This window comes from Vombatus ursinus, unplaced genomic scaffold (assembly GCF_900497805.2).
Source record: "Vombatus ursinus unplaced genomic scaffold, bare-nosed wombat genome assembly UNPS02014812.1, whole genome shotgun sequence".
Classification (NCBI taxonomy): domain Eukaryota; kingdom Metazoa; phylum Chordata; class Mammalia; order Diprotodontia; family Vombatidae; genus Vombatus; species Vombatus ursinus.
In genome coordinates, this window is record NW_020954590.1 from 37,948,100 (window position 1) to 37,972,843 (window position 24,744).

At 39.6% G+C, this 24,744-nt stretch overlaps 1 protein-coding gene across 1 annotated transcript in view; it reads right to left on the reverse strand.

Moving 5' to 3' along the window:
- The window catches only part of LOC114054168 (protein APCDD1), a 48,568-nt gene that overhangs the window by 5,379 nt on the left and 18,445 nt on the right, over positions 1–24,744 (reverse strand). Inside the window, exon 3 of the mRNA XM_027877327.1 lies at positions 20,946–21,477. Within this exon, the coding sequence (XP_027733128.1) occupies positions 20,946–21,477 (532 nt within the window). The remainder of the gene's footprint in view (positions 1–20,945; positions 21,478–24,744) is intronic.

The following is a 24,744-nucleotide window of genomic DNA, read 5'->3' on the forward strand; positions in this document are numbered from 1 at the left end:
GGAGCTCCTGGAGTTTATTGAGTAGGGGGTATGACATGGCCTGTGATTTTGGAAAATCATTTTGGCAGCTGTGGGCAAGATAAACTGGAGCAGGGAAAGACTTGTGGTAGGGAAACCAATTAGGATACTGTTGCAGTAGTCTGGGTAAGAGGAGATAAAGGTGTTTGGTTGTAGGAGCAAAGATAGGGGATAGATATGAGAGATGTTATAGAGGGAAAAGCAACAAGACTTGGTGGCTGACTGGAATATGTGAGGTGAGGAAGAGTGAGGATTTGAGGTTGGCCTTGAAGTCACAAACAGCAGCAAATCGTGTGCTTCCCATTAAAGCAAGTCACAACCATCTAATGGCTTCCCAATTCAGACATACCTGTTACTACACTACCCTCAGAGAAGCAATTAGAGGACTGATTTGGCAGGCAGTCAGCTAAGAAGCATTTGTTAAGTGCTCTCTAAGTGCCAGGTAGTGTGCTAAGTGCTATCGATACAATTAAAAGCCAAAACAGGGTCCCTGACTTAAGGAGCTCACTTTCTAATCACAAAGACAATATGCAAAGAATAATAATGTCTATATGACATATATACAATATAAACGAGACGTAATTTCCAAGGGAATGCGCTGAGTGAGACTGGAAAAGGATCCTGCAGATGATACATCCTGTATGAAATACCTCTTTTAATGCTGTCATGGACTAACCTAAACAGTTGAACTATAGAACCTAATAAAATTTCCTGCCTGGAAACCTGATGGACACACATTGAATATAGGCCTCCTCCCAACCCAGACCTAAATTGATTTCTAAAGTAAAAACAAATGTCATAATAGAAGCACACAAAGAAAAGGCCAAAATGTGAACTGTTTGCCTTTATAAATAAGGATGGAAGGAAAATGCCTGAAAGAAGGAAGGGGGGGAGGCCAAATTGAAGATGTCACTGTATACATATCATCCATTTATTTTTATCAGCCTGGCAGATTGGAAGTTTTATAGGCTCTCAATCTCTTTAGGCAATTGAATAATAGAAGAAAGCAGAAGATAGGATTTTCTCTTATGTCTGGTTTATGGTGTCACCACCTTACTCCACCAGGCAAGTGCTTTCTACATTTATCTGCAAAAGCCTCAGGAACTGGAATGTGCATACACAGGAATGAGTATCTGTTATCTGGCCTGGGGGAGTAACAGATATGGTCTAGATAAACTCACTTGAAGTTGGTTGGGGGTAAGAAGACTTGGCTTCCGGCTCCAGCTCTCTTCCACTAACTATGGCTATGACAATCAGCAAGTTAATTTCTTTACTTCAACACCATTCACCTCACCTATATATAGGCATAATAATGTCTTTGCCACCTTGATAAAGTAATAGGACTCTTGGGCAGATCAAATAATAAAGCACTTGGTGAGAATAAAAGCATGATAAAAATTCAAGTATTGAAATTATGAGACAGACAGACAAACAGGAGAAAGAGAGGAAGAGGGAGGGGGGAGAAAAGGGAGGGAAAGGTGGGAGAGCAAGTGGGGAGAGAGGAACAGAGAGAGAGAAGGAAGGAGGGAGGAGAGAGGCAGGAAGAAAGGGAGGTAAAGAGAGAGAGAGAGAGAAGAGAGTTGGTTGGATGGAGAGCCTAGCTTAGTGACCCCTATTCTAGACTTCTCTGACAGATCGTTCCACAGGTATTGATTCAGCACAATCACGCCTCACCTACCAAGGATACTCTCTGAATGTAGGTGTCATAGTCCCTGCTAGGGAAGCATTTGTTTAGATAGCTAGGTGGTGTAGTAGAGACAGAGTTAGATTTGGAGGAAAGAAGACCTTAGTTCAAAGCCTGATTCAGAAAACTAACTGGTTGAGTGACCTTGGGCAAGTCATTTAACCTCTCTCAGACTCAGTTTCCTTATCTGTAAAATGAGGATAAATAATAGCACTCTACCACACAGAATTATTGTGAGAATCAAATAAGACCATGTGTGTAAAGAGCTTTGCAGGCTTTAAAGTGCTATATAAGTCCTAGTTATTATTATTAACTATTACTTCCCTAGACTCCTAATTCTTCTAATATCAGGAAGTAGAACTATAAAGGCCTTCCTGTAGTTGACTCCATTTGATTTCATAGAGTGAAGGAGGGAAGAACAAGGGAAGGAGTTGAGATTTTCAATTGCCACCTCCTTACCCTCCCTCATCAAAGAGGAAATCTCTGCTCAGTCATTTATTTGCTACTTCTGCTAAATAAGTATGGGACTGCAGTTTATGAAAGAGAATGTTCCCTTGGCTAACATAATTTGTGGCTCATAAATAGCGAGATCAAATGGGCTGCAACAGGGTGAGATGAAAGCAGAGCCCTCTGCTGTTGACCCAGAGGTCTGGTTTATATTTGCTGGCTTACTGTTTGCCTGGGGAGCTCTGGTCTAACGAAGACAGCAGTGTCCTGTGATTTACGGGCTGTTGTCTGCAAGTTACAATGATTAAATTGGGAGAGTAAAACACCTGCACACAGCCTATTAGAGCTGTCTTTAATCAGAGTATATAAATACATTACCACCAGGGTAAGCCTTGAACATGGCAGGAGTTCTCTTTAACCCTTGAGTTGTCAATTAGAGTTGTAGTTTCTCTTGCCTGCCAGGTTTTACTGTCATGCATATTGAATGACAACCAGCAAAGGGCTAAGGAACTGTCCTGTTGCATATACTGGACAAGAGTTTCCTTGCTGCAAATGCCTGCTGATAAAAGCATATTCTTTTGGTTGTGCTGTATAAATCAGTAAGCTCAGAAAGGAGTCACTTCATTTGTGTCTGACTATTGACAATGCCTGTATTCAAGGGAGAACCTTCCTCCTTCCCAGTACATGCTGTCACTTCTGCCCTTGAACCACTATGCTATACTCTCAGAGTGGATAATGCTCTCTCTGAGGCAACATGTTGGGTCAACACAAGAGGCACCAATAACTTAATACTTTGAAACTCCCAATGGAGAGAGTCATGTGCTCCTATATGGAATTATAGAATTTTAGATGCATAAGGACCCTGAACAGCAGTGAAGGAAAGATTCCAATAGGCAGAGATGAAGGTAGAGCCCAGTCTAGTCATAGGAAGCAGAATGAGCAAAGACACAAAGGTAGGGCAGTGTGGGATGTATCAGAAGCATGGAAAGCAGTTCAATTCGTCTGCAGGGTAGAATGCAAAGTAGTGCTAGAGAAAGCTGAAAAATCAGGATAGAGCTAGATTGTGAAAAGCCTTGAACACTAAGATGTCTGGGCTTTATTCAATAGGTAATGGGGGGTCACTGAAAGTTTTTGAGTAATGGAATTCAAAACTATGTATTAGAAAAAGATAAAGCTGTCATTAAAGACTACAGATGCTCTTAAAAAGAGTTAACTTACTCATCATACTTCCTCTGCACCCCTTCCCCGAGTTATTATCAATCATAAAGCCAATTAGTAGTTCATGTAGCAAAGTAAATATTTACTAATAGTGCTTAAGGTAAATAGTTTTGTTTCTTTTTTCCAATTTCCATTATCCTTGTCTTGGATCAAAGAATGATGGACTTGGCTCCAATAGAAGTAGGAAATGTTAACTACACAGTATGTTAGCTCTAGGATTTCCCTTCTCTAATATGCTTTTGTATGTATATGCAGCTTTTCCAGATGACTAAATGGAAAGAGCAAATTAAAACTTTTTTTTTAATAAGCAGAATGAATCTCATTAAGTACTATTTTCACTAAAGTTACTTTTTCCTTATTTTCTTTCCTGATATATAGGGTTTTTTTTTCTTCTGACATATAGTGTTCATCTGAGATTTTGTCCTTTTCCCAAGTCCAAGGATTTGGCTTCTCTTTCCCTAATGCTTGGCACTGATTATATAAAATTTGGGTTTCTATGCACAGATAAGTTGAAGGCTTTCAAGACCAAGAAAAAATCTCCTTGTTGCTATTTTTTATACTAACCACACCTCAATACATCAAGGATGGGTGATTTCATCTCTTCCTCAACAAAAATCCTAACCTTACTAATCCCTAGCAGATGGCCTTCATGAGTTGCTGTGGCCAAAAAAAATCATCATCTGCTGGTCAGCCTTCTGGTGATGACCTTTCCTAAGCATGGCTGGGCTGGTTTTCAGATGACAAACACAGTCCATTGTCAATGCAATACTTCTAGCCTTTCTGTCTTGGTAGGACTGGCCAGTAGACTGTGCTTTACCAGTATCCATCAAGAATAATACTAACATTTGACATCTGTAGAGTGCTTTCATGGTTATAGTCATTTGCATAATATAGTATCTCATCTGAACCTTCCCACAATCTTGTTAGGTCAGTCCTGCCAGTCCTATCATCTTCATTTTACAGATGAAGAAGCCAAGGCTCTATAAGGGTGTGACTTCCCCAGGATTAGGAGATTAGTAAGCGGGGGGGTGGGGGGGGGGGGGGGGGGGGGGGCGGGAGGGGCGGGCTTCAAATTCAAGTCTTCCTGACGCCGGGTCCAGCACTGTATTCCATGAAACACTAAAAAGCTTTTATCAAGCACTTACTAATGTTCTCCAAAGCCATGGAAGTACTTAGCATCACCTTGATGACATGATAAGAAAAATGACTTTGAGGTACACCAACCGTAGAAACTTGAAATTTTTAAAAATCCCTCTATAAACGGTTAAGGGGAAAAAAAACCATCTTCTAAAAATAAAAAGAAACCACAAACTTTGTAAATAAGTAATGTTCTGGAGAGAAGGCACTTTTCATCTGTTTTAATTTCTAGTTTCTCTATAACTCCACAAAGCCACTAAATAGCAATGAAACCTGGGTTTGTATGACATTTCTTTCCAAAGTTTAAGCACATTAGGGGCATTATCCTATAACTTCCCAGGAGGGTTTATAGAAACATTTTACAAATAAATTCCTCAAGCACTGAAAAATGCAAAACAACTTTGCTCAGATAAATCAGCACAGGCAAAAACAGAAAGAAGCAGGAAGAAGATGACTGAGCCCTGTGAGAAAGAAAATATCCCCCTGTCAAAGTCTCTAGCCATTTGAAAGTATCATCCCTGGGTGACAGGGATTCTATAGGCTTCTTCCATTTTCTAATCAGTACTTATTTCTGGGTAATCAATGACATTCATTAAAGATTACTAACTAGCTCAGACTCTTGTCCAGAATGGAACAAATAACCATCAATGGAGTTTCACTAGGGGAATATACATGTGTGTGTATATACACACACACAAACACGTATATGTATATATGTGCACACACATACAAATATAGTTTATACCAAGAATATCAAAGTTATTGGTTCTAGTTATATGGTTCAATTCAATTCAGTACAACAAAAATTAAGCACCTAATATTGACCAGGCACTGTGTCAGGTGCTGGGGGTACAAAAACACAACTGAAACAGTCCCTGACCTCAAAGAGCTTACATTTTACTTGACAGGCTAGTAAGGCAGCAAGGCCAAGTTCAAAGAGTACTGGTTCTAAAGTCTGAGGACTTCCCCTCTAAGTAGCTCTTTTGATAGTCTGTGTGAGACTTGGGACAAGTGATTGAACCACCTTGGGCCTCAGTTTCCTCAACTGTAGAAATGAGGGAGGTTAGACCTGATGGCCATTGATATTTCCAGCTCTAGCTATAATCTTATGGCATCCATAAGTAAATACAGTACACAGACAGTTTAAAAATTGTCAAGGAAAGAAAAGAAAGAAGCCAATAAACTGAAAGTTTTTTTTTAATTTTCTCTCTGGGGCTTTCCCCCCATCACCATGGACTTAACAATGTATATTCCAGTTAACAGTGACTGAAATGGTCTGAACAACTGGAGTTTTTTCCTTCCTCCATCCTTACACCATTTTGTTCACTGTCTCTCACCTGGAATGCTCTGTCCCTTTACCTCCCTCTCTCAGTTTCAAATCACCTCCCTCTCCCTCTATACATGTTATTTCTGGGTAGTCAATGACATTCATTAAAGATTACTACCTGACTTTAAATTTTTAAACCTCAAAAGGTTTAAAAGAAGGTTATCACCAGAAGGCTGACCAGCAGGTGATGATTTCACGATTGTAGTCATTTGCATAATATATTATCTCATCTGAACCTTGCCATAATCTTGTTCGGTCAGTCCTGCCAGTGCTATCATCTTCGTTTTATATTTATGTTAAATCGATTCTTTTATGAAGGCAAACTAGGCCGTCTTTCCCGTCCATTCTTACCTAGCCTTTAACTACTGAACGGGCATTGCCTCAGAAAAACTGAGGCCTGGGAAAGACCTCAGTTTAAAAAGGCCAAGGTCTCCCACTGCATTGTGGGCCATCATCACCTCTGTCTTGTCACTAGGCTCTGATGACTCTGGAGGAGAATGAGGCTGATGCCTTGGCACAGCCCTGCCTCATTGAAATCCAGTTCACTTGCAAGCCAAGACATCACCCTCCTGATGTTGTTGGTCCTCCGAGAGCACGAAGACTAAAGAACAGACGACAGCAACAACGCGCACTGCTAGATGTGTTTCATCAGTGCACAGTTTTACACCAGGGGCCTCCCCTGGTATCTCTTCCTCTCCTATCCGGATTCAGCCTTTGCTAAAAAAGAGAGCAAGCCTGCCTCTCTCTCTCAATTTAAATTCTCAACTTCAAGGTAGAAGCTGACGCTTTTGATCTTTCCTCTCTGTTCCAGGGCAGTTGCCCAGTCAATTTTCTTCTCAGACACTAAAAGAATCAAGTCACCTTCTACTATTCAACTTGTTTACATAGCTTTTAAACCCAGAACTTCTTTTTTTGGCTAGGCCACGGGGTTAAGTGACTTGCCCAGGGTCACACAGCTAGTAAGTGTCAAGTGTCTGAGGCTGGATTTGAACTCAGGTCCTCCTGACTCCAGGGCCGGTGCTCTACCCACTGTGCACCTCGTTGCCCCATTAAACCCACAGTTTCTATGAAAATGAAGTTATATTTTGCATGCAAGTGATTTTGCCTTTCAACGAAATGGTTTTAGAAAACATGATGGACATTTTTCAATAAATCACCCAGAAGCAAAAAATTGAAAAAAAAATATTTAGAATCAAGTGAAAATAGCTCTATGTTAGCATCGTACATAGGGAAGCTCAATCAGTCAGTCAACAATCATTTATTAAGTAAGTGCTTACTACGTCAGGCATTGTATTAAGGAGTGGGGATATAAAGACTGGGGAAAGCAATCCATGCCTTCAAGGAGTTTACATTCTGATGGAAGAGACAACTTGTAAACAGCTCGGCACATGTTAGAAGGAGAGGGAGGTGATTTGAGAGGGTAAGATACTATCACCTGGGGGTGGAAGAGCTGGGAAAGAAAAATTTTTAGCTTAGTCTTAAAGGAGGCCAAGGAAACTGAGAGGCGGAGGTAAAGGAACAGAACATTCCAGGTGAGAGACAGTGAACAAAATGGTGTGAGGATTGGGGAAGGGAATAAACATTAATAGAGCATCTACTATGTACTGATCCTCACAACAACCATGGTAGGTAGGTGTTATTATTACCCCCATTTTACAGTCAAAGAAATTGAGGTAAATTGAGGTTAAATGACTTGGCTGGGGTCACACAGCTGGGAAGTGTCTGATTTGAAATCAGACTTCCTGACTTCAGGTCCAGAATCAGCTGCCTCTAGAATGGGAGAAAAGAGTGTTGTGTTTTAGGCCTGCAAGTAGGCCAGGATTACTAAAGCACAGAATCTGTAGGGGGAGGAATGTGTAAGAAGACTGGAAACGTAGGAAGGGTCCAGGTTATACAGAGCCTGAGATGCCAAACAGAGGACTTTATATTTGATCCTGGAGGAAACAGAGATTCACTGGAGCTCATTTAGCAAGAAGGGGTGACACAGTCGGCTGTTGGTTGGTTGTTATCCTTCATTTTCAAAGAGGACCAAAATGACATTACTATGTTGGGGTCAAGGTACAGTGTGTCTGGCTGTGACTGATCAGACCAATACAAGCTTGGAAGGCTCTACCACAGGTCAGGCACAAATAGTCCACACAAACATTTGGGGAGGAGGTGTCTCTAAAATTTGCACACCTCACATTCTTTTGAGCTACTGCAATTCTGCTTCGCTCAGCTCTACATTTAAAAAAAAAAAAAGTCATCTGAATGTCAGCTGAATGGAGGATGCATTGATTGAAGTAGGGAGAGACCTGAGGCAAGAAAACCAGCTAGAAGGCTATTGCAATAGTCCAGGAGAGAGGTGATGAGGGCCTGGACCAGGGTTGTGGCTAAATGAGTAGAGAGGAACATACATCAGAGATTTTGTGAAGGTAGAAGTAAGATTTGGCAACAATAAGATATAGAGGGAGGCACTGAGTGAGAGTGAGGAGCTGAAGATGATACCAAAGTTTCAACCCTAATAGGGAAATCTGAAACATATAACAGGTTAAGGGGAAAGATAATGTGCTCTGTTTTGGACATGCTGAATTTGAGATTCCTACAGGACATACAAGTTAAGGTCTCTAAAAGGCAGTTGGTGATGCCTGACAGTAGCTCCAGAGAGAGGCTAGGGCTGGATGTATAGATCTGGGAATCATCTATATAGAAATGATGATCAAACCCCTGGGATCTGATGAGATTACCATGTGAGACAGTGTAGAGTGAAAAGAGAAGGAAGTCCAGTAGAGAGCAATTTGTGGGCATGCCCTGGATGGAGAGCAAGCAAATGGGGCTGACAAGGAACTGTAGGACAGACAGAAGAAGAGGAAGAGAGCAGTGTTCAACTCAATCATGAATAGAACAGCCCCAGCTTACTACAGATTCTAGACCTCTCAGAAGTCACCATTTCCATGAAACAGAGAATAAAGTTGTTTTGTTTTTTTTTAAAGAAATTTAAATGAAAACAGGCAATGGTTTGTGAGGCAGTAGGGGAAAAAAAGTCATAGATGACTCATATGTATACATGTGAGCAGGCATATAGGTCAGTAGCTATTGATGTGATTTCTTTTCAGAGTTTCTTTTCAGCAGGAGCTGTATTGGTCATATATAGGTAACATGAACATAACAGCTGACCCGCCTCCTCTACAGCATCCCTTTATATTTGCCAGCTCTCCCTTCTGTGTAATGGTGAAGGAAGGTGAAGAACTAATGACCTGAAAGAATGAATGCAGAAAAACACACAAAAATGAGTAAATGTCCCCTTGCAAAGTGTAATTTTAAAGGGAGAAAATAAGAGAATTTGGCTTCAAAGGAGCCAGTTAGCTGTTAGATGATCTGACTTCAGTATTGTATATAAGTTCAAATATTTTACACTTTTTCTATGGAGTCATGGGAAAACTTTATTATAGTACACTAGGGACCTCATTAACAATATATGCTCAGTTAAATAACATTTTGCTCAAGGCAAGTAGAACTGATTTGATCATTAATTCTTAAAATTCTTATGGGTAAGGAGTGACGTATAAGGAGCCTTTTTTAAAGTTACCAGGCACCACATATCCGGGTTTTCTAGAAGGTCAAATGCCACTAGATTCCCAGGAGGCTATTTGGCTTACACATTCCAATGATCATAAATAGATTCCTAACCAAATCAATTTCTCATATTTTTTATTTTATAAAATATCAGGACCCTGATAACAACAATATCATCTAGTCTCAAGATGTTATGAATTTTAGAAACTGATAAAACAGACTTATAACAAGTATCAACTATGTTTCATAAACTTGCTTTATTTCTATTTAGCAAATGTTCTATGTGAATATTTCCAAAAAATCAATCTCTCACTTTTATCTTGTAATTAGAAAATGACATGATAAACTGAGACCTAAACTTCCATCTAAAGATTCAGATGGGACAGAAATACACAACAGTGCAGAAAGCATGAGAAATAGTATAAGGGTTGATTGTGATCTTAACATTATCCACCCTATAGTGAGTTATAATCTCAAAAAATAAAGTTGTACTTCTCTTGCTCCCCAGAAGGGAAGAAGGTGAGGGGGACAAGAGGCAGACCTTCTACTGTTACCTAAATATGGCAAAATGATTTTTTTAAATATCACTTATAGTGCTCTGTATATAATGTTTTTAATAAATGTTTGAAGAAATGAATAATTATAGATTTCACTTCCACAGAAGTACACTTCTTGATTCTGCTAATTCATTAAATAAGCAGTTTCACATTTGTTTTTCTACTTGAGATACTGGAGACATCAGAGATGACTTTAGCCAATAATAAGGTGTTTTCATGGTTTTATAAAACAAAAACAAAAATGTCTGTTCATACCAGCATGTCTGCAACACATTGTATCTCACCCCAAATAAACTAATGTCCATAAAAACAAATGATGCGTACACTCCCAAAGCAGAGCCCCTTATCATCTGATGACCCCAACATCCAGCTCAGTATTTCCACAGCACATGCAACCTCCACTGGGTAATAGGAAAAATTTCACAATAAGTAGGAAACAACTTACTTTAAAAGCCAACCAGTGATGCCAAAATGGCATCTGACTTTGTCTTCACCCACTGCCCCTTCAGCTACTTAGCTCTCCAATTCTTTTTGGCAGCTGGCTTCTTCCAGCTCCCCAGCTCCCAAAAGGTTTTTCCTCAGCCTTCCATTGGTAGAATAAAGCGGGGCCTGGAACTCTCTCACAAGTCTTTGGCCCTATTCCATGGCCAATCCAGTGGCACCCACCCAGTGATTCCTGGGAACCATGCCAACCACATATACAATTCCACTATCTTCCTCCACCAATTCCTTGCCACTACCATCAAGGCAATCATATTACCCTGCAGTCAAGTTAATAGATTCAGATGCCAATGGCTGAATAATTATCTATGGTAATTTTCATGTTTTTCCTGTATTCAGCATGCTGTTCTCTACTCCTCTGCTCCAAATAAACCCAAAACAAACCTGCAAAAGCACCCACAGAGAAATAATTTGCTATAGAAGTTATGAGGAGGTATGGTTAGAGGAAGTTCCCTCATCTAGGAATTTTTTTATACCAATGAAATTACAAGGCTATTATTTATCCCCTATGCTCTTAATATCATGTACAATTTGAGAGACGGCTTCACTATATAAAGGGGAAGCCTAATATCCTTAGAGATATTTCTGTTTTGTTTTGGTGGGATATTTTTTTGCCATCAGACTTTTTTGAGATGTGATCTGCCACAAAACAATATGGTGATAATACAGTAAAAAATAATAACCACAATTATTATAGAAAGCCTTGGTCAGTTGTCCAGTATTGATTATGCATGAAATATTACTTAAGGTTGCAAAAATTAGAATCTACCTAAATTCTAGATTCAGGCATCTAAAAAAGCAAAAATCAGTTAGCTAGAATTATATACCAGAAGCCCAATATTCTTTATAAATTGACACATGACAAATCCAGTGGTACACAATGATCTAGAGACATAATATTGATCCATAAACAAAAGTTTTTAATAGATGTCACTACGTAGAATGCCCAACTTCTAAGCTATGTGGAATGCTTTTTTCAAAATATAGAGACAATGGGAAAAAATTAAAACTTCTTGGAAACAGGATGAGGTAGGTAACATACATATGTAACATTGTTGCTATCTTGTCAGAGGCCCATAGATAGTGCAATTGGATGGAGGGCTGGGCCTGGAGTCAGGAAGACTTGAGTTCTAATTCAGCCTCAGATGCTTACTGGCTGTGTGACCCTTGGCAAGTCACTTGACCTCTGTCTGATTCAGTTTCCTCAACTATAAAATAAGGATAATAATAGCCTCTACTTCTTAGGGTTGCTATGAGGATTAAAAGAGAAATATTTATAAAGCATTTACAGTGCTTGGTATATAGTAAGCACTATATAAATGTTTGCTAATATTGTTGTTTTCTGCTACTGGAGATATTCCAAAGATGCTTTAAGTGAGACTACAGAAGAAAAGTTTATATCATCAAACTATTATTTTTAAATTTTTAGTTTTTTAAACTGGGCAAGAGCCTACAGCATAATAAATATAAAAGAATAATAGTAGGACAGTTATTTGTCCTTGAGATAGTTTTTGAACTCTATCAAAAAATATGAAAAGAATGAGATAATAATAATAAACTTACATTTAAATAGTCTTCTAAGGTTTGCAAATTCTATACTATTTAATCAATCAATAAACATTTATTAAGTACTTTCTGTGTGCCAGGCACACTTTTAAGTATTGTAGACAAAGGGATACAAAAAGATGCAAAAGACCCCCAAGGAGCTTACAATCTAAAGGCAGAGGGAGTGTACGCATCATTTGTTTTTATGGACAAGCTATATACAGGTTAAATAAGAAATAATTAACAGACAGTCATGGAATAATGAGGTTGAAAGTCAGATTGTAAAGGGTTAAGAAGAAATCAAGAGGAGAGAAAGTGGAGGCATTTGTTGTAGATTGACTTTTTGAGGAATTAAGCTACAAAGGACAGAAGAGATAGATAAAGGATGATAGTTAGCAGGGATGAAAAGGTTAAATGAGAATGTTTTGTTTTGTTTTGTTTTTGAGGATGGGGAGACATGGACAGGTTTGTAAGCAGTAGGAAATGAGTCAACAGACAGGGAATGATTGAAAAATAAGTGAAAGAATGGGGATGCTAGAGCAATTTGTTGCAGGAGATGGGGTGGGATGGAATTGCTTAAATAAGTAGCAGAATTAGTTTTGATAAGGTGTAAGGCCCACTTCATCAATGTGAAACAAGGATAAAGGAGGTGAGAGGGGCAGAAGGAATCTGAGTGATAGAAGATGAGGAAGACAGGAAAAGAGGGAGCTCATGGCGAATGGTCTCCATTCCTTCTGTAAAACTATGAGGCAAAGTGGAAGGAGAGGAGCCATGAGAGATTTGAGGAGGGAGGAAAATGTCTGGAAGAGCCACTATGGAGAGTGAGAGAGCGAGTTAATAAGGAAGGTATGATGGGATTGCCTAGCAGCAGTGAGGGCCCAGTTGAGATTACATAAAATAAATTTGTAGTGAACCCAGTCAGAAAAGTTGCATGATTTCCTCCAAATGTTCAGCAGCAGATGAGTAAGAGTGAAGATGATAAATTGTGGGAGTAACCCAACATTGAGACGTGGCTGGACATAATCAGTGCTATAAGGGTGCTCAAGAGAGGGCAGTATAAAGTTCACCAAGAGGTCAAGATGGGGAGAAGAGGAGAAAGTAATTAGTGCAGGGGAAATGGCCTAGGAGAAAAATGATTTTCAAATCTACTTATTCATCAATAACTTATCTGCTGACCTCTAGTCTTTCTTCTCCAACTGTCTTTCAGACATCTCAAACTGGATGTCTAGTAGACACTTTAAATGCAACATGCCTAAAATTGAATTTATCTTTCCCCCCAAACCCTCCCCCTCTTCTAACTTCCCTATTACTGTAGAAGGCAATATCATCCTCCCATTTCCCCAGGCTCACAACGTAAGCTTCATCTTCAACTCCTCACTATCTCTCACCTCACCGCCCCCCCCCCCCGCTCCCCTACAATCTCTTTCCAAGGTCTACTGATTTCACCTTTGCAACATTTTTCAAACAGGCCCCCTTCTCTCATCTGATACTGCCACTACCCTGGTGCATGCCCATATCACCTGATACCTGGAGTACTGCAATAGCCTGCTGATAGTACTGTTTGCCTCAAGTGTTGCCTCATTCCAGTCTATCCTTCATTCAGCAACCGAAGTGATTTTCCTAAAGCACTGGTCTGACCAGGTCATGCCCATACTCAAATTCTAGTGGCTCTCTATCCCCTCCAGGATCAAATATAAAATCCTCTGGTGTTCAAAGCCCTTCATAACTTACCCCTCTCCTCACTTTTTCAGGCTTCTCACACCTTACACCCTTCACCCCATGTGCTTTTCCATCCAGTGACACTAGCCTCCTTTACTATTCCATGATCAAGACATTCTATCTCTTGGCTCTAGACATTTTCTCTAGCTGTCCCCCATGCCTGAAATGCTCTCTCTCCTGATCTCCACCTCCTGGCCTCCCTGGCTTCCTTAAAGTCTCAGATAAAATCCTACCTTCTAGAAAAAGCCTTTCCCATCTCTCTTAATTCTATTGTTTTCCCTCTGTTAATTATTTCTTCTTTATCTTGTATGTAACTTGTTTGTACATATTTATTTTTTTGTTGTCTCCCTCATTAGTTTATGAGCTCCTCAAGAGCAGGGATTCTTTGCATTTCTTTGTATCCTCAACACTTAGCACAGTGTCTGTCCCATAATAGGTGCTTAATAAATGCTTATTGACAGATTGACTAAGTCTTTTCTCCATAAAAACCCAAAAGTCTTTCCACTGTCATGCTGCTCCTCATTCCAACTTATGGAAGCAGCTACAATTAATTCATGAGACAAAGAACATTTAGTATCTCTTTCCCTTTAAACAACAAAGCTTTCTCAAAAAGCTGTAACTTTTATTTCTACCTACCGCTCCTGACTCCTACAATACTTCACCATTATTTGACAAATGATTGAATAAAATGTTAAGGGTTCATAGCTTGGGGGAAAGCTGTCTATTTTTCAGACAAACTCTTTGATTTACTATCCCGTGGCTAAGTCACTGCAGGAGTCTGGAGAAAGCTCAATTCTATTTGTTCAAAAGTCTGGTCCTGTGGCTTTGGCATTTCTAACTTACCCAGAAATCAGATGTTTTTAATTAATATTCAATTCTATATCTGAAATAATGAACTTAGTTATTCCATGCACTGATAAGGTTCGGAATAGTATATGCACGGAGTGGAGAGATCTCTATTATAGGAGGCCCTAATTTTAAATTGAACTCAGACAAGGTATCTTCTTAGAAATATATTTTAGGCAGGCTCATTTTTTTTTAAAGGAAGAAAAGTCAACCTCATAATGAGGGATTCTACTCAGCTCACCTGATTCTTCCCAAAGGTAATTTACTTGCCAAAGTTTTCGGAATCTCACAGAGAAGTTGTAGAAAGCTTAGAATAACAAGTTGATTTAAAGTTTCTATTTATACATGGTGTCCAGTTTCCAGAAGAGTCTGAGACTAGTGGTTTCAAACTCAATTTAGCATTTAAACTCATTTTCAGCTAGGTCTCTATGGGACCAGCAATTAGGAAAGGCAAAGAGTTCAAAGAAGAAGGGTTATAACCTTTCAATGGCATGCTTGTGCGGTCTTTTAAAATGCAGCTTCTCCAGTCTTTCTTCCTGTATTCAGCAAATACCACAACCCACAACCAGGTTAACAACCTGCTGGTGTGGCAGCCTGAAGCGGGCATAGAAAAACTGTGGTTTTTCATTTGGCTGCATCTGGAAAGACACCAGTTTCTAAGTCCATTTATTCCTACTTCTAGTTGTCCTAGGGAAGGGATCTAAAAACATCCCGATGACTTTACTGCAGATTTTGGGCCAAGAGGTACAACGAGGGGCACAAGAGAAGAATAGTCCCTTTGAATTGCCCAAGATGCCAGGATACCCTAGGAATCTGGAATTGGGGGCTTTCTGCCTTTGTGGTGACTTCTATTCTGCACTGATATCTCTTAGGAAGTACAGTGAGACTGGGAGGATCAGGCCCAGGATTGAGACAACCTGTTTCCTATATTTTTGGGGAAACTGAATCCCCATTTCAGATTTTAATGCAGACAGAGGTTCAAACCTGTTTAATGCTCCCTAGAATTGCTTTGCCAGGTTAGGGAAGTGGAAGATTTTGAGGGGAAATTCTTTGTAGTCAACGTTCAGAAAAATACTTTGGTTTTCCCTGGTCCACTGTCATTTTAGCTTTCACAGAATCTAGGACCAGCAGGGACCTATGGAGGTCATACAATCCATCCCCTTGCCTTTGGATGGGAAGTACTGCACTAGTTCAGATCAATCTCTCCATTTTTAAAACAGACCGCTAAAGAAGGTAATCATACAATCTCCCTTAATTCCCTTTCCAATTTTTAAGGACTCTCACTAACAGGAAATTTTCCGTGGCTGATAGGGTAGGGGTGGGGGACATACAACAACACACCAAATTATTTTCTGCTAATGCCAGTTAACTTAGAGGTGCTTGAGATTTCCTTACATTTAGAGTGTGTGTGTACTCCCAGAGGGAGTTAGTTGAGGTGAGCTTGGTGGTGCCATGGGTTGGACTGGTCACCCTGTTTTTCAGCCAACCCTCATATTTTAATCAGAAGGATCTGAAAAAAAATCTTCCTAACCCTTAGATGTTTTCAAAGAGCTCTGTATGTCTCTGTTCTCACTACAGATGGGCTCTGTTCTGAGGATGGACACTGACCAAGATGAAAATCCCTCTTATGAGTTCAAAGGAAATGATAGGAAAGTAGGGGAGGGGAAAGGGGGCAGGAGAGAATGTGCAGAAGCCAGAAGCCTTATTAAACACTTTAAAAAAACCTTTGATTTTTAGTCTCCCTGGTCCCATCTGAGATGCCACACCACTAGGGTTTTAAGACGGGAACAGAAAATGAAACAAACCTAAGTTTAAAAGAAAAGAATGTCATGATGAACTAATTCCTTTCATCCCAGAATCTGAGAACTGGCAAGAACCTCAGAAATCATTAGGAGGGTAAAAACAATTATGTGATGTGTCTAAAGTTACAGAAGCAAAAGTCACACTGGAATCCAGATCTTCTGATCAGTGCTCATTCTACTATACCATGTCTCTCTCTCTTTTTTTTTTTTTGGCTAGGCAATGGGGTTAAGTGACTTGTCCAAGGTCACACAGCTAGTAAGTGCTTTGTGTCTGAGGCCGCATTTGAACTCAGGTCTTCTTGAATCCAGGGCCAGTGCTCTATCCACTGCGCCACCTAGCTGCCCCATTATACCATGTCTCAATCAGACAAATTATATGTAGATTATTTAAATGCTTTGATTTACATTCTTCAGTCCTGAAATCTCTGTGTCATCATCCTTGACTCCTCCTTCCTCACACTAGCTCTATATAAACAATTTCTGGTCAAATCTTGCTATTTCTATTTTCACAGCATCTTTAGTGTATGTCCCTTTCTCTCCACTCACAGAGCTGTCTCCTGGGTACAGTTCTTCATCACCTGACAGCTGGATTACCAATTATTTTCTTTGTCTCAAGTCTCTCCCCATTCCAATGCATCTTCTAATCAGCTGTCAAAGTGATCTTCCTAAAGCTCAGATACAACAATGTAACTCAGCCTCCTTGCTCAATAAACTCCAATGGCTCCCTATTGCCTTTAGGACCAAATAGAATATCCTAGTAAGGCCTTTCAAATCTGGTCCCTTTTTCCCTTTCCAGTCTTCTTACACTTTTACTCCCTTATACCTACTATATAATCCAATGATACTGGCTTTCATGCTGTCCCTAGCATGAAACACTCCACCTCATGATTCTTTGCCTTTTTACTGGTTATCCTCTAACTCTAGAATATGATTTTTCCTCATTTCCACCTTCTGGTTTCTCTGGTCTCTTTCAAAATTCACCTCAGAACTGACCTTCTGTAAAGGGCCTTTCCTGGTACTCCTCCCCCCTCCCCCTGCTAATGTTTTCCCTCTAAGATAGCCATCCATTTACAGTGTATATATCTTATGTGTACACAGTTGTTTGCATAATTTCTCTTCCATTAGAGGGGGAGCTCCTTGAGGGCACGAACTATGCTTTTACCTTTCTTTGTAACCCTAGGACTTAACACAACACCTGGAATATAGTAAGTGTTTAATAAGTGCTTATTGATTGGACTACAATTTGGTTATTTTCCAGCCAGTTTGAAGGAGATAAAATTAAATTGAATCAATTTTCCTGTGTATTAGTGATTATGTGAAGACGTGTGATTTAGATATGAAAGGGGATGTGCTGTACCAAAGCAGATCATAAGTCCATCTAGTAGTCCAATCCCCTCTCATTTTATAAACAAGGAACTGAGATCCAGAGATGTGAAGGGATTTACATGTAGTAAGCAGCAGATCTGGGATTTGAACCCAGGCCCTCAGCCTCTGAATCCAGCTTTGAATCCCAGCCTATCCTAGGAAGTTGCCCGAGGCATGTAGAGCCTTATAGATGTAGTGAAGTGTTTGAATCCACTTCGTCCTGACTCAATTCTAGCATTCTACTACCTCCATGTTGCCTCTGTACTTCTTAGCATTTGCATTACATATTTGGAAGCTGAAGGGCGGGGAAGGGGTAGGATGAGAGGTTGAGCTTAATGCTTTGGCAAATATAAATTTTCTACATTTCCCAAACCCTTTTTATCCTACTTCTCATTATCATGAGAGGCAGTATAGCATAGTGAGGCATGATCTCAGAGTCAGAAAGACCTGAGTCCATATCCTGCCATACTGGCTGTATAACTCGTGGCAATTCATTTAACCTCTCACTGCTCTAGGCAATTCTCTAAAGTTATTGGTTGCAGAGAAGAAGCCAACCTGCATTGGTGGAGAGAGTTCTCTTACCTGGGAGTTCACTGTACCAGTGAAATCAAAGGTTCGTTTTCTATCCTCTCAGTACCATATATATATATATATATATATATAGAGAGAGAGAGAGAGAGAGAGAGAGAGAGAGAGAGAGAGATGGCTTCACTTATGAAAATGAAACCTAATACCCAGGAGGAAGTTTTTACTGTTGTTGTTTTTCCTACTATCACCTCAAATTAGGGCTTTAAATATATGTGTAACCCAATCAGAGGACTGAATTCTGACAATCAAGACCCCCAAATGAAATTTCAAACTGGTTAACAATTGTTCAGATTCCACGAGTCTCCCTGAAAGATTTCATTGAAGACTTGCCTATCATTCTCAGAAGAAGGTTTTTCTTCTTTCTGTCTCCTCTTTTTTTTCTTTCCAAGGAATCAACCTATTGAAAGTGGTAACCTTTAGAAATTCCTGCTTTACCAGTTTGAAGAACATTTTGGCAGTCCAGAGACTTTACATGGAGAAGCTCTTTCTTGTTACCACAAGGACCAAGAATTAAAGACTTCCCTTTTCCTCATATTCAGTTCACCTTTTTCTTTTCAGATAGTTTTAAACAGATGAGGCAGAAAGTAATGACTCTAGCTCATGTTCCCCCTTGGAACAAATGGCCCTCAACATCATTCTGGCAAGCTGCCAGCTCAGAGAGATCTCCAAGTGACTCTGCGTCTCAGTGCACCGGCTCATCAGACGTGTTTTAATTACATACACTAAGACATTGCCACGACAAGATTCATTTGGAGGAAATATCCCTGGCCAAGGAAGCTTTCTCAGAAGACTTCATATAATTATAATGAAAGGGGAGTGTTTTTGTTATGTGACCCATGATAAGACAGATTCAAGTAACAATCTCTAGTACTAAGTAGTCTTTGAGAAAGGAAATATACTGCGCTGTCTCATCTGGTTGTAATTCGCCTCAGAGCGTGAGAAAAAATCATTCTAATTCATATACACACACATTCACACGCACACGTGTACCCTCAAGTAGACAGCAAATGGACAGTTCAATTAGGGAGCCAATGTTCTCCTGAGGGTATCACCAAAGAAACTAGCAAATCCAAAGTGTTTGGGTAAAGAACTCTGGAAATGTCAACACTCTAGTTTGGCTGATACTTACTAGGGGAACCTTCCTAACCCTGGCTGAGATCTACTTCTGGCTATTCCACTCTTAGCTACCGCCGAGTGGCTGGAGCTCCAGACATAGCTGCCGTACGTCCCAGTCTTCCAAGTTCCCATACTTCCATTGGCTGTAGCCAGACCTATTAAACTTTTCTCTTGAAACTATCTGCACTATGTGGCCATACAATCAGTATTATGCAACTGGGTGAGGATGACAACACGGTAAAGCTTGTGCACAACCCCGCAGGAGACCCAGCACCCAAAAGAAGCCTGAGTACCTTTAGCTAGATACTCCCTCGGTACCTGTGTATGATATTGGACATACTGTGTGCTTGACTTTTTGAGTCTGTCCTCTGAGGAACATACACGATATGCATTAAGCTCCTGGAGAGAGGGAGAAGTGCTTTGTAAATGCATGATATTATTGTTGTTGTTGTCATTGAACTATAATATCAGGGTCATCACTTACCCGGTCTTATTCCTTCTTCATAGTTGCTAATTGTGCTCTTTCTTACTTCCCCAATCTGCCTTCCTCTTCTCCCTTTAGGATCCCTGCTACCATAAATGGACTTTTCACAAGCCTTCTGGGAGATAGCATGGAGTAGTGGGAGTGGAGTAGTGGGCTTACAACCAAAAGACCTAAGCTTCGAGTCCTAGCTCTGCCACTTACTAGCTATGGGACCATAGGTAAGTCCCTGAACTGATCTGACACTCAGGTTCTGCATCTACAAAATGGAGATGATAATCTTTAAATTACCTAGCTCATAAAGCCGTTGTGAGAAAAATGTGTTGCAAAGATCTATATAGGATCATATATATAGAACTAAAAGAGACCTCAGAGGCTGACTAGTCCAAGTCTTTTATTTATAGATAAGAAAACTGAAGTCTAAGAAGTTGTGACTTACCCAAGGTCACAGAAGAGTATAAGCAAGTTGTTTTCATTGCTAGATGCAGCTTGGTGGTATCATGGATTAAGTATTGGGCCTGGAGTTAAGGAAGACCCGAGATAAAATCTGGTCTCAGAATTTTAATAGCTGTATAACCCTGGGAAAGTCATTTAACTTGTTTGCCTCAGTTTCCCTATCTGCAAAATGGAAATAACCTACCCAAGGTTGCTGTAAGATAATATTGGTAAAATGCTTCACAAACCATGAAGCATTATATGAATGCTAGCTAATATTATTACCATTATTGATGCTACAATTTTCATTTGTCACTTCCACTTTTGTTTTTTCTTCTCTACTTTTCTCCTACCCCTACCCCTACCCCTACCTCTACTTTTCACCTCTCAGCAGCCCAGTTCCCTGATATGATCCAGCCTATTTTTAAACTACTGCCATCATTACTCAAAGGTATCACTGCTTCAGCTGCTAGGCTGCCATACCCTAAGCACTATTGTGAATTCACACTTTGGCACAAAAAAGTCTGTTGAAATCTTGTTGCTCATCTTAAGTGTAAAATGGAAGATCCCTGGTGGTCCTGGGACAATACAAAGAAACAGATACCTTGGCATTTTGCAGGGGTGGCTGGTAACTGGATGGCCGGTAGAACATCCTTTGGCTGGAGTCAGTGTGAATGTCACCAAGGAACAGTTCTTCTACAAGGTGATCCAGGTTGTGGTGGAGGTACTGTTTTTCTACCCGGATCAGTTGAAGTTCATGCATAGCAAAGTTCACTGCTCTGGTACATTCACGGCCATTTTCCTCTCGCCATAAGTCATAGGTGGCATCCTGCACCCAGGGGTTATCTGAGGTGATGAAACCAGGGCATGTGTGATTTACCAGCTGACTAAGTCTTTCAGCAACTGCTTCACTATGACAGATGATCTGGACGTTATGTAGCTGGTAGTCTGCCTCGGTCCCTCCTCGGATGATCCAGGATGCTTGGCGAAGCCGTATCTTACCTCTGATGACTAGAGTGTAGGTAGGGTTGGTACAGCGGTTACCACCATAATAAAACTGGTAGGCCTTGAAGGTATTATTGTGGTAGAATCGATAAGATCTGGTAATGAATTCTGGACCAGATCTCACTTCACATCTAGAGAAGAAAAGGAAGAGAATTTTTTTAAAAATAAAAAATACATGAGAAATGGAGACCACTACTATTTTCTGAAAGGAAAAATGCCTTAGGAGCATATAATTTAGAGCTAGAAGAAATGTTAAAAATCATCTAGTCCAATTTCCTCATTTTACTGTTGACAAAAGGGAGCTCTGAAGCAGTTCAATAATTCTTCCAAGGTCACAAAGATAGTAACAAATGCTGTATTCAAATTCAGGTTCTTGGATTCCAGATTCAGGCTCCTTCCACTCTCTAGACAGCCATTTTCTCAGGTTACAAATAGGTCAGGGTTGCAGAATCATCACCCTCAGGCATAATCTTTATCTTTCCTACAAATCTCATTCTTTGTGTGTAAAAGGTAGGTCTCTGGACCAGAAAAGAAGTTCCATTCTTCAATTAGTTAAGAAAAAAATATCATTCACATTTTAATTATAGAAATATGGAAAGATTTCCTGATATGATGAGAAAGGTTCAAACAATCCTTTGCATGAACCTACTTTCATACACTGAGCCATGTTCTAGCCATACGCCAACACTCATGGGTGAACCCCTCCTCTTCCCATATTCCTTCACTTTAAAAAAAAAAAACTATATGGCACTTCCTGAGGGAAAATATAAAAAGGCAAAAGCATCACTTTCATAGTGTGTCCGAGAATCGACAAACTATTCCTTCTCAGATAGCTTTAAAAATGAGACTTGCTGATGTAATTCTGTGTACTCTTTTCTACAGGTGTCAATATTGGTGGGGGACAGGGGAAAGGCAGCATGGAGATTTTTGTCATGTGCCTTGGAGTCTTGGTAGGAGCAAACTTTGCTTTTCTCTAAAGCACATCTTCTTTCACTTTCTACTTAAAATTATGAAATCCTAAGGCTAGAAAGGACTGAAGAAGTCATTGAGTCCATCTCCAGGGCTTCTTAAACTTTTTCCACTCAGACCCCTTCAGAATTTCTTAAACTGTGGGTCAACTGATACTGAACTACATCTACAATTGAATTCAACTCAACTAATACTTATTATGTGCCTATTATATCTAAGACATTGTGCTAGCAGCTAAGGGTACAAAGATGAAAGAAGACACAGTTGTCTGGTCTAGAGGAGCCTACAATAACAACAGTTACAATAAGCCACGCACACAAATAACCAAGAGATAGCTAGGTGGTTCAGTGTCTAGAGCATTAGACATAAGATCTGGGAATAACTGGAGTTTGAATCTTGCTGCAGTCCATGTGACGGAGGGCAAATCACTTAATCTCTCTCAGTCTCAGTTTCCTTGTCTATAACATGGTGATATAAAAGCACTTGCCTCACAGGATTATAATGAGGATCAAAAGAGATAATGTATGTAAAGTATTTTGCAAACCTTTAAGTAATACTACATAAAAATTAAATACTAGTATTTAATTAGAAATATGCTTTATATTATACTATATCACTAGTATTTACAAAGGAAGGGAATTTACTCTATTACTAGTATTTACAAAGGAAGGAAATTTACTATAATACTAGTATATACAAAGGAAGATATGATGAAGATAAAGAAAAGGCATAAAAAAGTTCATCGAGAAATCTGTGAAGGGACAAATTTGCTTCTATTTGTTGGAAAGTTGGGAAGGATTCCCTTCATTTGAATAACCATTTATTATCAGAGAAATTTCATAGAAGAAGTGATACCAGAGTTAAGCCACAGAAAAAAGAAGAAATTTCAACAGCAGTTATGAGGTAGTGGGAGAACATTCCGGAGAGTCAGACCCGATCATAGCAAGATTAGAATGTGAGAACGGGGGTAGAGAAAAGAGAAGATTACCTGCATGGGTGTACAGTGAATTCTACATTTTTTTTCCTTTTTATTTGTTTACTCTTTTGACCAAATTGATTGTTTCCTTTTTCATTTGTATGCTATGTGCTTCCTTTCTTTTTTGATGTTGGATTGTAAGCCCTTCTAGGGCAGGGACTGTCTTTTGACTCTTTTTGTATCCCCAGTGCTTAGCACAGTGCCTGATACACAGTAGGTTCTTAATAAATATTTATTGATAGATAGTACTACAGAGTTTCAGCTAGAAGGAGCCCTAGAGATTATTTAGTCTAACAATCTCATTTTAGAGATGAAGAAACTGGAGCCCAGAGAGTGGAAATAACTTGACCAAGGCCATACATGTAGAAAACAGCAGAGCCAGGGTTTGAATCCAGGTCCTCTGACTCCAAAGCCATGTTCTTTGTTAAAAAATTTATTTTTCTTATTTATGGAGTGGCTACATGTTCTTAATCTGCTTGCCTCCTCTCTCATTACTCTTGGGATGTTACTCTTAATCTTTCTCATTTCCACTTCCCCTATCTTGGTTCACTCAACCTATTTTGCATCTCATTTATCACCTACTCAGCTATCTATCTTCACTTCTCTCCTCTTTGTAGAAAGTCCCCTTTATTCCTCTCCTTATATGTCTCTCAAAACATTCCTTGGCACCCTAATCTCCTACTTTGGCAAGTGTCTCATTTTTTTGGTCAATTTACAGCTAGAGATAATAGTTTAGAATAATCAAATCCAGCTTTTTATACATGAGACATAAGATATACACTGGTAGGTCAATCTTATTTAGTGTTGATATGAAAGCATCACAATTATTAGGTAGTGGGAAATTGAATCTCCAGTCAGTTTAAGCTTGGATTTCTTTCTAGCAAGGAAAAGGGAGATGCCAATTAATGTTAGCTAAGAATAAGAACCTAATTGTAACCAAGAGCCCTCAATTACAGGATCCTCTTATTTTGGCAGGGATACAATGGGCAAATCACCTCTTTGGTTCTTATGGTGCCATGAAAGATATGACAACAGGAATATATAATTTGGCCCTTTTCTATACCAAGAAATTACTTCATTATCAGTATATTTTGCTTAAGTGCTATATACACTGCTAAAATTTCCATTAATTCACATGTATGAAATTATACTTGACATCAGATAAAGGGCAAATTTTCTTTAATGTACTATCCAAAAGAATAGTCCAGTGCTTTTGGTCTGTCCTTCCTAACAATTACATTCTGACTAATAATGGCATTAATTCATTGTTTTTAAAAAGCTACCAGTACTATTATCTCCACTGCAAGAGAAAAATGTCTTTGTTGGTATTCCAAATGGGAATAAAATTACTTAGGATATTGTCAGGTTTTGTGCCCAGTTCCAGAGCAAGGCTATAAAGCATGTTTCCGTAAGCAATTTATCCATCCTTTCCTTTCCATTCCCACTGATATCT